This window comes from Leiobunum rupestre, chromosome 10 (assembly GCF_980474605.1).
Source record: "Leiobunum rupestre chromosome 10, qqLeiRupe1.1.hap1, whole genome shotgun sequence".
Lineage (NCBI taxonomy): Eukaryota > Metazoa > Arthropoda > Arachnida > Opiliones > Sclerosomatidae > Leiobunum > Leiobunum rupestre.
In genome coordinates, this window is record NC_143393.1 from 22840601 (window position 1) to 22857219 (window position 16619).

General features: G+C 33.5%; 1 protein-coding gene across 3 annotated transcripts in view; it reads left to right on the forward strand.

Annotated features, from left to right (window-relative positions):
• Positions 1–9386: 9386 nt before the first annotated feature.
• LOC149925079 (dorsal-ventral patterning protein Sog-like) overlaps positions 9387–16619 on the forward strand; it is a 193349-nt gene continuing 186116 nt past the window's right edge. For all 3 annotated transcript variants that reach the window (XM_090160406.1, XM_090160407.1, XM_090160408.1), the window contains exon 1: positions 9387–10332. In XM_090160406.1, coding sequence (XP_090016532.1) covers positions 10158–10332 — 175 coding nt within the window. In that variant the 5' untranslated portion in view covers positions 9387–10157. The remainder of the gene's footprint in view (positions 10333–16619) is intronic.

Consider the following 16619-nt stretch of genomic DNA (forward strand, 5'->3'; position numbering starts at 1 on the left):
GGTTTGGGCTATTTTAAATACGTATTGGAAGGTATTTCTAAAACACTCTTCCAGATTACCGGCAACACTGAGTATTCAAAGCTTCGCTCGCGTTGGGAATAGTTAGCACCTTTAACCCTTTCGAGAGCGCCTAGTCATAACCTTTAACTGTATTTACCTCCCCCCCCCCGGCTTAGGGCACTGACACTTTAGGTAGTAGAACGTTTTCAGCCCTAAGAAAATACTTCGCAGCAAACCCATTTTTAGGCGCTGTGGAAAGCAAATAGAACTTTCTCTTTTTGGGTTAGTCTGGGGAGAACATTATCCTCACGTTTCTCTTTGTCTCAGATTATTTTTTAGCGTTTGTTTGCAATGTACCATAGAGGTAGAGATTGTATCGATTAAAGAACATTTCCAATGTGGTACACTTACGTTATAATTTACTTTTGATAATAATAGAAACTAGTATTTAATTACATGTATTAGGCTGAACTAATACCATAAGTGTATAATATAGTAACATAAGTGTGACACTTCCTTTTCTTCACACGCAAAAGTTTTACTGAGAGCTATTCACAAGACAGACTGCATTACGGGCTTCGTTTTGCGTCCGCTTGCTAAAGCGTCACACGTAGCCTTTGACAGCGCCTCGCTAGGGGGACATTTTCGTCCTGTGATGACGTCACTCCGTTACTAGCTGTCAGTGAAATATTCCCCAAAGTGACAAACTTGAACTTGAACTTATGCTAAAACGTATCGTATACATTGATCTAAATTAAATGGTTGCACAAATGATGCAAAAAGATACTACATTTTTTTATTAGTCAAAGTACTAGCTTATTATTAAATAAAAAAAATATTTGGTATGAAGTGACCTTTTTTAAAAAAAAAAACCAAATATTTAAAGGTTTTATTGAAGTGGTTAAAAAGTTTATTATAGAATTAGTTTCGACATAAGTTTACAATATATTAGGTTCCTATAAGTTAGAATCCGCTATAGATCTAGCTATAACAGCGATATATCCCATAAAAAGTTAGAACCGTTATACGTGAATCCCTGCGGCGATTTCTTGTCCTATCTGTTTACCTTCTTCAACTTCCGTTGGTAGCGGAAACGGCTATCTTAATGGATATGAAACGAACAGTTAGCACGTAGAGCGGTGCCCTAACGACGCTGGTTTTAAATTTGACCCGGGCAGCGATGGGTTTGTTAGAGGGTGAAATCCTTGATTCACAACTAATGTGTCAACATTTTGGAAGAATATTGCATTCACTTCAATATGAATAGGTGTTGTCATGAATATTCGTAGTCTAAAGCTTATATCTTCGCGACAACTCGAAACGCATTCCATTGAAAAACGACCCAGAGCTAATAATCGAAAAGCAATTTTTAATAGTAATTAGATGTTTTCAGTAATCACAAGGGGGTCATTAGATGATACGAAACTCAATGACCTTGAACCATGTCCTCAAGGTCATTCAAAAACTATCTTGAGAACCGTTTTGTTTAAATTAGAAAGGTGTGTGCCATGGCATTTTGGGTCATTCCATGTGAAATCGAGAGGTTGTAGGCTTGAAATAGTGATAATTCCAAAAATTTAAGCCCTCTAGCTGTAAAATTGGGCGTTTTATGATTTATTGAAATTTACACACAACGAAGGCTTCGCGGCCCCAAAAATTCAAATATTTGACCATAACTCGCGGTGAAATTACCCAATACTAATAACAATGAGTCACTTGATCACAAATTTGCCAAGAAATCCGAATCTGGTAATGAAATTTAAATCGGACTATTATTGTAGAAGATATTAAGGTATTAAGGGGGGTTCATTTTATCCCCAAAAATCGAAAATACAAAACATTTAAATTACACTTTATTGAAAAAGCGACCTCTATATGCAACATTACAAATTAAAAATATTTTTTTAAATAAAATAAACTAAGTGTTATACTTAAAATAAAAGTTTCTCATTGTTGATATTTTAAATAAAAGTTACTTGGGTCAGGAGAAATAACATATAAAAAAATTAAAAAAATCGAAGGTGACATCATTTCCGTTTTTGTCTTCTATAATGATCGAAAACCAATTTCGATGACAAATTAAGATACACTGAATGGTTTTTAATGTTCAATTATAATTGAAATAAATAATAGATACATATATAAATTCATTCATGATAAATACAAAACATTTAAAATGCACTGTATTGAAAAAGTGACCTCTATATTCAACATTACAAATTAAAAAAAAATTCAAAATAAAATAAACTAAGTGTTATACTTAAAATAAAAGTTTCTCATTGTTGATATTTTAAATATAACTAACATATAAAAAAATTAAAAAAATCGAAGGTGACGTCATTTTCAGGAAACATTCAATCTGGTAACTTTCTATTTGAAACGGAGTTTCTAATCCCAACGGTTCCCGAGATAAATTTTGAATGACCTTCAGGGCATGGTTTAGGGTCATTGAGTTTTTATCATCTAATGACCACCTGCACGTGCTATGAGATCTGAAAATATAAAATTTTAATGAAAAATAGCTTTTCAATTATTAGCTCTGGATAGTTTTTTAGTGGACATCCTGTAGAAGTATGATAATATTAAAAACCACGAAATTTAGACTCCACTTTCAAGTAAATCAATTATGAAAAAAAATGACGATTTGGTGGTATAAAATTTTCGTTTTCTATTGGCAAATTATTATCCCTAGAATAAATATTTTATTGGTATATCAATTGATGTATTGTAAAAATTTCAAACCTTTTGGAGAAAAACACGAAAAGAGATTTTAAGTCTACTAAAAAATGTTCTTTTGGCATTCTCCACGAAATGTAATTTACGCCAGTAGGCCAAAAATAAATATTATTCTAGCTTATAATTGTAGCGAGGGATGCTTAGCTCATAATTAACTGTTTCATTTACTCACCATTCAGTGGAGAAAGGTACATTAACAATGAATGCAGGAGTTCCGGGAATACTCCATTATCACGACAAAGTCGCCTTCTTGCTGGGAGAAAATTAATTTACCAAACTCTTATTCTAAATAACCTGCCAGACAATAAACGCGGAATTTACGGTATTAACGCCTTCGACCACGCTGTCACCTGATCTTTTTCTAATTACCCTAATTAGATAAAAATACAATATTGGTTTGTCAGAAGAAACAGGCGGTTGCTATTCGGGCTTTTTATTTACATTAAACATTTATTTTGCGCTAGAAGCTGGGATAAAATATTTTATTGTTGGTACATCATGGCATGTGTAACAAATATTACCCATAAGTATGCCTCTGTACAACATTTCCATAAAAAATATTTCATACGGAAAATTCAATAAAGACCCAAAAATGCAAAAATTCTTAATATCTTTGAGCTATTGAAACCATGAAAAAGGTTACCATGGAAACGAAATCACGTGATAGCGAGGCACGAGCTAAATTGTCAAATCCGGAAACGAACGAGGAATTCAAAATTCGCTTCACTAACTTCCGTTTTCCATCAGTGAAGTTGAGGGGGAAGTGTCGTAAGTTACGTCACTTCCCGTGAACAAAGTTTCATTAAATAAAAATATTTTATGGCATACTTATGAGAGACTATGTTACATATGATCATAGCATCTGGAAAAAAAATAATACATTTAACGCGGTTATTTGTCAAAGTTGTACCATAAGTCTATAATATTCTTCCATAAGTATACAAATAAGTTATTTATTTTGTCAAGAGTAAAAACGCCTTGAACTAAGAACTATCATGGACCAAGAATCTAAAGGGACACACTGTTAAGGCTTTAAAAAGCACGCGTGAATACTGGGAATAGGAAAATCACGGGTAATTTTAGTTCAATGTGGACAAACTTGGCGTCGCTGAAGTCGATTTCCGGCGTAGTTTCGTAGAGAAAGTTCACGTTCAATTTTGACAAAATGGCGCTGTTTTTATCGGTTAAATGATTAGGCTTAGTATATTTTAGACCTTTTATTTTTGAAATTGGTCCTTTAAAAGTTTAAGTAATGGTAATTAACCATTGTGTGAAGTAAAAATAACCAGTAAGCCGCGCACGACTGAGGTTTTTTAATCAAATTCACTGGAATCAATTTCATTTACAAATTTAAACCTAACTTTATCGCACCTACTGTTGAACAGAATAGGCGATCCTATAAAGTAAATTTTGGTCTTAACCATTTTGTTAAAATGCGGAAACAAAATCACGTGACTACCATCTCACAGCCAGCTTCGATTTGGTAACTCGTGTTCATAGTTGGCCGTGCGACGGTAAATAAAAAAAATATTCCTTCCAGATACTGCAGACAGATAATTAACTTACACTTTTCTATTAAAAAAGTTTTAAATAATAATAATAATTAGATCATTTAGGTGCATCGATCAAAATTAAAACCGCCATTAGCAAAAGGAAATGAATATTAGTTCGTATTTCGTAGGATAGATGGCGCTGCAGTTCTCCACAAAGTCACGTGACTACTATCTTTTCAGCCCCCAGGACTTTATAGTTTCGCCTATTCTAGAGGCTCTTCAAAGTGGCTGATGTACCTCAGTAAGCCTTCCGATTTAGGTCACGCCTACCGTGTTTAATATTAGATTATTGGTTCATGCAGCCGGGGACAATCTGATTATCGTACATAGTTCTTAGTTACTTCTAAACGTTCTTGGTCAGAATAAGAAAAGTGAATTCGACATTACTTGTATAAAATTTCCTTTCTTTTATGACCATGACATTGTCTTAAAAAATCTGATAATTTCCGGCAAAGGATTTTATTTCCGTTTATGTCTACTTTGAAGATTTCTTACTTTTAGAAATTAAATAATTGCCTTCCTCAGCTGCCTAATGACGCATTAGGATCATTAAGCTCTCTCCCCAGGGGGCAGGTGAGGAGCACGGGGACAATTTATTTAATAAAATGGTTCGACCGAACGGCCGACCATCATTAAAACCATCACGACCAAAAAAACCGTTATCTTCCGTTTCCTGGCAATAAGGAAATGTATTTGGTCTAAAAATTATTAAATCCCCCGACAGTCGTTTTACCGGATTATTTTTAATTCTTACATTTAATTCCATATTCCCTAAATTCCTTCTGTAATTAGCCCTTTATCTCAGTTTTTTTGGACAAACGGTTCATATTTTTCATTACAGATGGCACCACTGTACGGTGGACAACTTCCAACTCGGTGCTCCAGACGTTTTTTTTTTGTTAGGTACGCGGGACCTGAGAGATAACGGTGTTTCGTCATCATTGGTCAATTTTATATTTCGCTCTTTTTAATCCTTATTAACTTGGGGGTAGTTTAATAATTAATAGAAAAAGGTCTTGATAAATTTTGATTAGATTCGAACCCCGCGTCTCTGGTTTGTTTTCCGGCGCGCGTCTTTTTAATATTTGATCCCCTCCCGGTGCGCTATTGTAAAAATAGCAGCGGCGCGATCTAGCGGAGATTAATGTAATTAGTCTGGCCGTGAGACGGGTCTCTCCCCTTTCCCCTTTTTGGCCGCTTTTTGGGGTGTCTATGATTAAAAATTCTGGCAGGCGTGTTTAAAATTTTTCCATTAAAACATTTTTCGAGCCTAAGTGATCCTACGTAAAGATTTTCTCGCGTTTCAAATGCCTGGCGTATTTTCAGCCAAGGCTTAAAGGAATTTCTACGCATTCTTTAAGAATGAGGCAGAAAAAAAGAAACCTCTAAACGTAGAGGCGCGGCATTCACCTCATCCCCGCCTTAAATAGAAGTATTTGATTATCCAACGTTTCCCAAAGGCGAGGATGCGAGAATGGCGGGTAAATTTTAAACCGTTATTTTTTTAGATCACGGTCTTTTTATTATGGTTTTGTAATTAGCTTTTGGGATTCTATTCGAAATTCCGCGACACAGGGTGAGCTATTTCTCAATTTCATTCTGCTCCTTTTTTTCGTTCGTTGAAGAATGTAAATAACGAACCGCCTCAGTTCTATCCGAGCTATAAAATTAATTACGGATATTTCCCTTTAATTAGAGGTTTCTGGGTTGTCAGTCACGAAATAATTTAGACTGGTTTTGAACGTTTCATTAGAATTAACTGACAGGAATGAAGTACTTTTTTTATTTACAAATGGCTTTGTTTGTTGGGTTGCATTCGAATTAATGATGATTTGGTTTTGTTTTTTTTTTGTTTTTTTTATTATACTTAATTGTGGAATTATATGTATTAGTTTTACTTGCGCTGTAGCCGTTATCGCCGAGGTTAGTTTGAACATTTGGGCGTTTTAGGAGTGGATAACTTTAAAAATGAAGAGCTCAGAATTTGGACCATGAGGTCAGCTCGAAATTTGGACCATGAGGGCAGCTCGAAATTTGGACCATGAGGGCAGCTCAGAATTTGGACCATGAGGGCAGCTCAGAATTTTGAGCATTAGGAGCGTAGAGCTTCGGCAATGAAGAGCTCAGAATGTAGGTAATGACATCAACTGATCGAGCGTATTTACAGTGAGTTGCTTAAACTTTCGGCAATACAGAGTTCAGAATTTAGGCACTGATATTAGATTAGAATTTTGGGAGAGAGATCAGATCAGAATTTGGAGATTGAAACCAGCTCAGAATTGGCACCGTGAGATCAGATCAGAATTTGGAGATTGAAACCAGCTCAGAATTGGCACCGTGAGATCAGATTAGAATTTGGAGATTGAAACCAGCTCAGAATTGGCACCGTGAGATCAGATCAGAATTTGGAGATTGAAACCAGATCAAAATTGGGTTCATGAGGCGCTTAGGTCTTAGGCAATCAAGAGCTTTATATTTGGGAATTAAGAGCTCAGAAATTGCTCAATAAAGAGTGTTTCAGCTCGACCATTTACGGGCTTAGAGAGATTGTCGATGATATAAGATCAGAATATGGACAATGAAGAACTCAGTGCTTGAGCGCTTTATTTATTATATTTTCGCATTAAAATCAATTTAAACTTAATTTTGTAAAAGTATTAATCTTTGGTAATGAACGCCATTAGATGCTGATTTTTTAATACTCCGAGTCTTCCCAGATGGCGATAACAGCCTGAAACGAAAACCACGAAAAAGTATTATTTCTTGTTCCTTTTTGTTCAGAATTTCTTCCAAGTATAATTTGTGTTTATTGTTTCTATATAAATAATCGCTTAAAACATCTTTAGAATTTTTTGTAGTAAATCAGTAGGTTACTTTTCCCCTCGCACAAAAAACTAGCCTAAATTAAAGCATTAAAATAATAATAATAATAATAATCAGCTAGGCTAATACCCAAGGCACCACCTTAGGCCTAAGTCATCATGCGACTTTTTGAAGCCCTTAATTCAGGTGGCCGGGTTACAATGCGTAGGAGGGTGGTGGCAAGCCCTGCATGCCACGAGATCGAGCCAACAGCTCCCTACACTAACTATTTCCGTTAACCTAGACAAGTTTTTATGGAAGGGGAAACCGAAGAACTCGGGGGAAAACCCCTTTAACCAGTGGGGAGAGAACTTGCAAACTCAACGTAGAAGGAGTTGTTAAATGTTTATTCGACAGTAAGTATTTTGGGAATCGGTCTAAAATAATATTTTCACCTATTTTTTTATGGTTACCAAGATTGAACAAACACCAAATACAAATTACAAACAATTTTAGTGTTATAAGTCGGAAAATGACCGAGACCGTTTTTCCGGAAAGATTTCCGTGTTTTTCCGAAAAAAATAAAAGTTTTCATTACATGATTAGTTTAATATATTGTTGGCAAATTTAAATAAAGCGGCATTTTCGCCTCTTTTTTTGGAATCTAAAAGTAAAATTAAACATCTAGACTAGTTTAAACTGATTAAGAATGTAACTCTATTAATGTTTGGTAGTATGTTTACTGATATTAGACATTTTATATCGATAAAAAGTTAAAAACATTACAAACCCTTAAAAAATAATTTGTTTCAATTTTTATTTTTCTTATTTGCGGAAAATTTTCTAGAAATTTTTCCGCATTTTATTTTCCCGGACAATTAACAACACTAAATAATTTAAAAATAAATGTAGTAGAGGTCAAAAGGCTTTCAATTAGCAATATTTCATACAAATTAGCTAACACCCGTCACCTGGCACCCCTCCCCTCAGGTATACCTACACTTCAGACGTGTTTGAGCTTCCTCGAAAACCTCGCCTATTAATTTTGCTGAAATAAAAATTCTTATTAATAAATATGGCTTAAAATTTCCTTATTTAAAAGTAGCAAATGGGATTCAAGCCAAGAGAGCTTCCACCCCTCCCTTTTTATAAGATAATTTTATACCCCCTTTCATTCGTTATTCCTCTATTCAACAACCAAAATGACATATCAATCAACGAAGTATAAAAAAGAAAAACATTATTTTTTTTCTTCTTAAATAGAAGAAATAAAACACGCAGATTTTAATTACGAGATAAAGTAAGGGTCGATTTTTAATACCAAGTATGTATTCGAGTGAACGGAGAATATGTGAGCAATATCCCGTTCACCTCATGATTCCCCGGACGAAAATCCCCGCCCCTCCGTGTAATACCCGCCCCCTTTTTATCCGTGAGGGAAGGGGGGGGGGGAGATAGCGGTTCGCTTTCCCACCGTGTAGGCGGAGTTTATCGTCCGGGAATCATGGAAAAAGACGCGATATAACTCCGGTTACATATCCTCCGCTATCATAAATACATTCTTGTTAATTCCAATATATTAATCACCGGAATTAATAAAAAAAACCTTAGTGACTGCATCGACAAAATTAGATAAATTTACCAAAACCCACGAGAGATTCGCGGTGAAATTGGCGCCGAATAAATCTTAATCTATTGCCTTATGGCGTCAAAATTCGAAATAATGTTTTTGTTTTTTAAAATTCATGTCTAAGCTAAATTGAAAATAATCAGACGAAATATACACCAGGAACAGAAACTGGAAAATTTAGGATTTTCGTTGGGGTGGTATGCAATTGAAAAAAAAAACCATACGTCACAGGGGGCACGTACACCATGTTACCCCCCTATTGACTACGCCTCTGAATATTATCCTTTATATTATAGATATTATATTAACTCTTTCGTATCCTAAATATTACAATTTATATTCCTAAGTTTATTTTATTTATAGTAATCGTAAATATTTTGAGTAAAATATTAATTCCTCGCACCCTTTACCCCATCTGGTGGTAAGAAATGTTTTTTTTTTAATAAATTTCTATATTGTATTGAAAATAAAAAATAAAATAAAAAAAGTCGACTTTTGGCGAAGGCTCTGTTCGAACTAGAACAGAGAGTGGTTCGTTTTCTGAATTTAGTAGGGAAAGAGTTTGGAGACAACTCGGCGCGTTTGGGAGCGCGCCCCTATTGGCTGTTTGCCAGTGACGTCGGCTGGCTCTCCAGATCGCGCGCCGCCCGGAATAAAACGCTTTTAATCGAGCCCAGTTTTCGACGGTAAGCGGACGCGCCAACCTCGCTCCGCTCTCCGAGACTAAAAGTTCGCTCGCGCCAAAAAAGAGTGTGCTTTTTGCGCGTCACACTTTCCAGACAAATTCTTCGCCATATATTTACCGAGTAAACGAGCCGAAATATTTGGTTTCCATCCGCGGAATTTCGAAAAATATTTCGCGCGTTTGTTTAACATTTCATCGCTTTAAAATCGGATCAAGGGAAATATATCTGGAATTTTTTTTGAAAGAGAGACCTTCGGTTAGTGTTGGAAAGTCGCGCGTTTTTAACGTTTCGTTCCGCGGTCTTAAATACTCTCTTCTACCCCGAGTGACCTTGCGCGATTTGGGAATATTATATTATACGACATTGAATATTTTCTACTCGTACCGATAATTACCGGTATACCCATTGCCCCCGCGTCACTTTCGGATATCGACAAGTTTTTTTGGCTTAAATTTTTCATTTCTCAAAAGGTTGGTGTTTTTTATCGAAGTCGCGCGTATTAATATTTCCGTACGCTAGGTGGCGTGACCCGTCGCTATTATTATCATGACCGGCTTCGTGATTGGTCGAACTGTCCGGCAACGGTCATTTGACGAAGCTAGGCCTTCGTAATTAAGAAAGTTGTTCTCGACGAGCACGCGCTTCGCTCTCAAGAAGACGAAATTCGAAGTCGCTGGGAAGTGAAAGTGCCGAGTTTATTTATAGCCCTTCGTTTCGTTGTTAACACTGTTCAACTTTTTACGTCCAAGTATGCCTCGTTCGTACGATATCGCTTGGATGATTACGCTGCTAGTGTTGTTGGTCTTATCGGCGCAAATCGAATCGGCTCGCAAAGACCACAAACAAAATGCGCCCGGACGCAATAGGTCGAAACCTCTGTTGATAGATGACAAAAATGGCAGGTCTAAGCGACCCAAGCAGACTCGTAAGTTTTTTAAATTTTCGTTAATTGTCTCCCCCTTCCACCGTAAGTCGTTTCTCCCTCCCTCAGTTTGATCTGTTTTATCGGCGACTTTTTAAAAAAACACGTGGCAGGTTTCAGATTACTTTTTTAAAGTTTTTCAATCTTTATGCTTGGACCGTTTTATTTGTTAATGTTTCTTGATATAACGTTTTGCGTATTTTTGTCGGCGGGTGAGGGTAATTTTAATTTATTTTATTTTATTTGAAAGTTTTAAAATTTTTTAATATTTTTAAACTTTTCGGTTGGTCTTAATTAAGTTTTTCGCCTTGAAGGCCTATCGGCCCAAGTACCGCGTATTTCCCCCCAATTTAGCTTAGTTTTCTACCCCACTTCTTGGTCTCTTTACTTGTTCGCGTTTTTACTCCTTAAATAATGTATTTAATTATGAATAAAGTAAAACATTGATAATAGGAACGCTAATTTGGATAAGAAAAAACGCGGTACAGAAAATGCCTTTGAGGCGGTTACAAAATTAATATTAATTGATATTCGACCATTTCTGAATATTTTGTAGCGTTTGAATGAGTGAGAATATTAATGTTATCTTTAAGTATGTATCTTTTAAATATGAAGATAAATTCGTGATAAATATATAGCTATATAAATGCGATTGACAAATCTTTTTTTAAACAAATTTAGTTTAAAGTCGACCGTATTTAGCGATAACGTCATTTCCACAAAAAATCATTACTCGAATATACCGGTACTTCGAGAGAGTGCATAGGAAATTGTCAAAACGTTTTTTTTTTCTTCCCAACGGCGTACGAAAATGTTTCATTACCCCCATTTCTACTTTTCCATACTTTTCAAAATATTTCTTTGACTAAGAAACAGTGGTTGCCCCAGGAGGTAGGTGAGGTATGTTATAGCCCACCTTGAAATTTTAGAGGGATCCACCAAATACTATCAATGGGACCCAAAAAAGTTGAAATTTGGATGGTCACTTTTAATTCCCTTAAAATTTTCTAGAAAATTATTAGTACAAGGAGCGTAGAAATTTATATATTTTCAATATGAAAACTGGTTGTTTTTCGATGGGGCCCCAAAATTAAAGTAATCCAAATAATTTAAAGATTAACTTTTAATTCCTTAATAATATCTAGAAAACTATTTATATAAGGAGCGTAGAAATTTGAATTTGTCTAGGGGACCCAAAAAATTAAAGTAATCCTAACGATTTAAAGATTAGCTTTTGATTCTTTAAAATTATCCAGAAAACTATTAATATAAGGAGCGTAGAAATTTAAATTTGTCTAGTAGACCCAACAAATTAATCTAAATAATTTAAAGATAAAATTTCAAATTCCTTAAAATTCTATAGAAAACTATTAATATACGGAGTGTTGAAATTGAAACTTGAAGTATGAATATGGGATATATTTCTAGGGGCCCCCAAATCCTACCAATGGAGCCCAAAAATTAAAGAAATCAAAATCATTTAAAGATAAACTTTTAATTCCTTAAAATTATCTATAAAATTGTTAATATAAGGAGCGTAGAAAATTAAATTTTGACTACGAACATGGCAAATTTTTCTAAAGGCACCCAAAATACCGAGTCCAAAAATTGAACATCGCCACTGCTGAGAAAAGTAAAAACGAGACTCCATCGTACTCTCTCGTTATAAGTATCGAATGTGTCCATGCGTGATCTGACCTCTGCCTATCCGTCGCGCAGTTGGGATAAAGCCGAGAAGAATTCCATCTCCTCCTGGCTTTAAAACTTCCGGAGCCAAGATAGATATTCGCCCCCCCCCCCCCCCAGTTTGGAATTTTATCCATTTTGTATTTTTGCTTCTGTTTGTTGGATCAAACTGAGCTTTCCGCGTATACTATATAGTAATATATCAGTATATATATTTTTTTTTCGTTGGGAGGTTTCCTTTAGCGCGAGAAATTATTGCCAGATGAGCGGACATCTTTGGCGTGTTTGACAGCATCTGCACGCGAACACCAGAGATATTTGGCTGCTTTTCGCCTCGATATCAGCGCCCTCGCGCGCCCACCCATTCCAGACATTCTGTTCTGCTTATATTATATTATATTATATTCTTCTTGGAAATTATTTTATCTAAGCAAAATTTAGAAATATACAAAACAAATTTCTATTTAAAGTACTCATTGAATATAATTATATATTTTTTTCAATTTAACGTATTCAAATATAAATATATATTTATTTTCAATTTACGGTATTCAAATATAAATATATATTTATTTTCAATTTAACGTATTCAAATACAAATATTTATTTTCAATTTAACGTATTCAAATACAAATATTTATTTTCAATTTAACGTATTCAAATATAAATATTTATTTTCAATTTAACGTATTCAAATATAAATATATATATATTTTCAATTTAACGTATTCAAATATAAATATATATATATTTTCAATTTACGGTATTCAAATATAAATAATATTTATTTTCAATTTAACGTATTCAAATATAAATATTTATTTTCAATTTAACGTATTCAAATATAAATATTTATTTTCAATTTAACGTATTCAAATATAAATATTTATTTTCAATTTAACGTATTCAAATATAAATATTTATTTTCAATTTAACGTATTCAAATATAAATATTTATTTTCAATTTAACGTATTCAAATATAAATATTTATTTTCAATTTAACGTATTCAAATATAAATATATATATATATTTTCAATTTACGGTATTCAAATATAAATATTTATTTTCAATTTATGGTATTCAAATATAAATATTTATTTTCAATTTAACGTATTCAAATATAAATATTTATTTTCAATTTAACGTATTCAAATATAAATATTTATTTTCAATTTAACGTATTCAAATATAAATATTTATTTTCAATTTAACGTATTCAAATATAAATATTTATTTTCAATTTAACGTATTGAAATATAAATATATTTATTTTCAATTTAACGTATTCAAATATAAATATAAACATATTTATTTTCAATTTAACGTATTCTAATATAAATATAAATATTAACGAGGGATTGGCAATTTGTAAATAGCATTTATTTTAATGGTATGAAATAATAATTTAAAATTAAAATGCATAAAATTACTGCAATAAAGTTAATACATTTTTTATATAAAGAAGTAAGAATTATTTCGTTAATATTATAAAATTAAAATTATACTTTTACATAATTAGTGTATTAAAGTGAATATAGAATACATAATTAGTGTATCAAAGTGAATGCAAAATACACAATTCTTACTTTTTATTTAAAAATATTTAGCTAAATATATAAAATTATTTTTTTTTTCTGAAATTACGGTAAAATAAGTGAATACATGTTTTTATGTATAAAATTTTAATTATTTCGCTAATATTATAAAATTAAAATTATATTTTAAAAATATAGTGATGTAAAGTTAAAATAGAAAATTATGGAAATTATTTATCAAACCCAGTTTATTTTTGCAAAAATGCAACACTGTCTTGGAAAAGAAAAATACCAGTGCAGTGTTCTCTTTTCTATGAAAAGCGTTACACGTTTAAGTGTAAAAACAATAACCGATTATGTAGGCTAATGTTTCATTCCCAACACGCTCGATAAATATAAATTCTTATTTTAAAAATAAATCTATCTTTAAACGCGTTAAATATACTAAATATAGGTCGATCTTAAAGTTAGAAACTAATTATTCATATAAACGTTTTTATATTTTTCCCGCTGTTGGTCTTTGAAGTAATATCGTAAATAATGTTGGCATCTAATAGACTAACAATATAGTTTTATCTTACGCGTGTTTTATTTGTTTAAGAATCGTGTCTATTCTTTTATTTTGTCCCAGATAAAAATTAGATAAAAAAAGTAGTGTTTTTATCAAGAACAAGTTTATCATTATCCAATAGTGTCGGGTATTATAGAGCATTATCGGTATTATGGAAGTAATAAAAGTTGGAAGCCGTCAAAAAATATTCTCCCGAATTCCACGCGTATTTATTTAATTTACTTGGCTTTATGAATAATTTTTTTCGAGTTTATTATGTGATTTCTAGTCATTTCCCCCATATGCATAAATTATCGACGGCGGATATGCGAATTTTTAACCACAGGTAGCGCAGCTGTACTGACGAGTTGGAACTATTACCTGGTATCGAGGTTCCTAACGATAACCCCTTTTATTTCGCGCTAGGGTTAAGTGTTAGGTGAGGTTGGCATTTGTGGCGAAGGGGGATGCGGATGTGACCTTTATTAATTATCGCCCCCCCCCTTTCTCCCGCGTGTCGTTAAAAATTTGGAAATCACGCGATACACTAGTGACATCTGGTGCGGAGTCGCTGAATCGTGTAGCCTTGTTAATTGAGCGGCAAACATGATAGGAATGTCGGATTCTCTCACAATCGAGTAAATTGCTTATTATATGATCGAAATATGCTAATTTTTCAGGCATGTAAAGGTACATTTTCCTTTGGTTGGCTCCGATAACGTGTTTTGTTGCTGCACATGTCAATCTGGCTTTTTAGGAAGTATTGAGATGGATTGCTTTATTTAAATTTACTCTCCAATATTAAATAGGATTCTAATATGCTATATATTTGTGGTGAAAATAGACTACGTAAATAGTATGCTACGTATTTGTGGATAAATATTATTCTGTATATTTGTGGATTAAAATAGACTAGCGGAATAGTATTCTGCATATTTGAGGAGTAAAATAGACTAGCGGAATAGTATTCTGCATATTTGAGGAGTAAAATAGACTAGCGGAATAGTATTCTGCATATTTGAGGAGTAAAATAGACTAGCGGAATAGTATTCTGCATATTTGAGGAGTAAAATAGACTAGTGGAATAGTATTCTGCATATTTGAGGAGTAAAATAGACTAGCGGAATAGTATTCTGCATATTTGAGGAGTAAAATAGACTAGTGGAATAGTATTCTGCATATTTGAGGAGTAAAATAGACTAGTGTAATAGTATTCTGCATATTTGAGGAGTAAAATAGACTAGTGTAATAGTATTCTGCATATTTGAGGAGTAAAATAGACTAGTGTAATAGTATTCTGCATATTTGCGGAGTAAAATAGACTAGTGGAATAGTATTCTGCATATTAGAGTAGTAAAATAGACTAGTGGAATAGTATTCTGCATATTAGAGTAGTAAAATAGACTAGTGGAATAGTATTCTGCATATTAGAGTAGTAAAATAGACTAGTGGAATAGTATTCTGCATATTTGCGGAGTAAAATAGACTAGTGGAATAGTATTCTGCATATTTGCGGAGTAAAATAGACTAGTGGAATAGTGTTCTGCATATTTGCGGAGTAAAATAGACTAGTGGAATAGTATTCTGCATATTTGCGGAGTAAAATAGACTAGTGGAATATTACTCTGCATATTTGCGGAGTAAATAGACTAGGAAAATATATGTAACGCTACATACTTGGGAAAAAATAAATTAAAACGTCAATTTCTAAATGTTTAATATTTAAAATCAAAACAATACTACTCCGAATTCGTATATTTTGAAATTTTGATTACCATTCCCATTGAACAAATGAATTAATGAAATTATAATTAAACTTCTTCCATGTATTAAAACGTGACCAAAAAACGCGAATAAAACTAGAAATTCAAACGTTTTAAAGAATAGGTTATCATACTCAACCCGCACGCGTAAATATCGATATTTGAGGTTTCTAGCATTTTAGATAAAAGAATCAGGTGGGAGGATGACCAAAAAAATATAAAAGAAAATATATATTTTTTGAAAGTTCAGGGATCTAACCCCGTATTTGGTAGTATCCTCCTAAAAAGTCTATTTCCCGAGGGGGCATTCTAATAAAGTTGCTATATCCATCGCGTATGGGTTGTAAAGCTCGTAGTGAAGCAGACTGTACCCTCTTCCCGCCTAGCGTGGCGCTGTCCGTTAACGCACCATTCGACTATGGTGTCGGGCCCCTCCAATTTTGGGGAATGTTTTTCTCAATGTTTTTTGAAAGAAAAGGGAACAGAATGTGGGTGTGATTTTATTGTTAGTCGTTGACAGATTTTTCCAAGTTGCGTCATTTTCCACCTTTTTCCATAAAAAGAATTGCTCCGAACGCTCACAAAAAGGACTAACAAGCCCGTCGCGTACCGGACAAAACGGGTGCAATCGTATCAAATGGTTCATTAGTAAGATGCCGGGTTACTTTTACGCCTGAAATAAGGGGGCGCCGCGGCCGGTCGAATAGGGGCCACCAAAGGAATAATAAAATAATTTATCATTGAAGCCATTTTT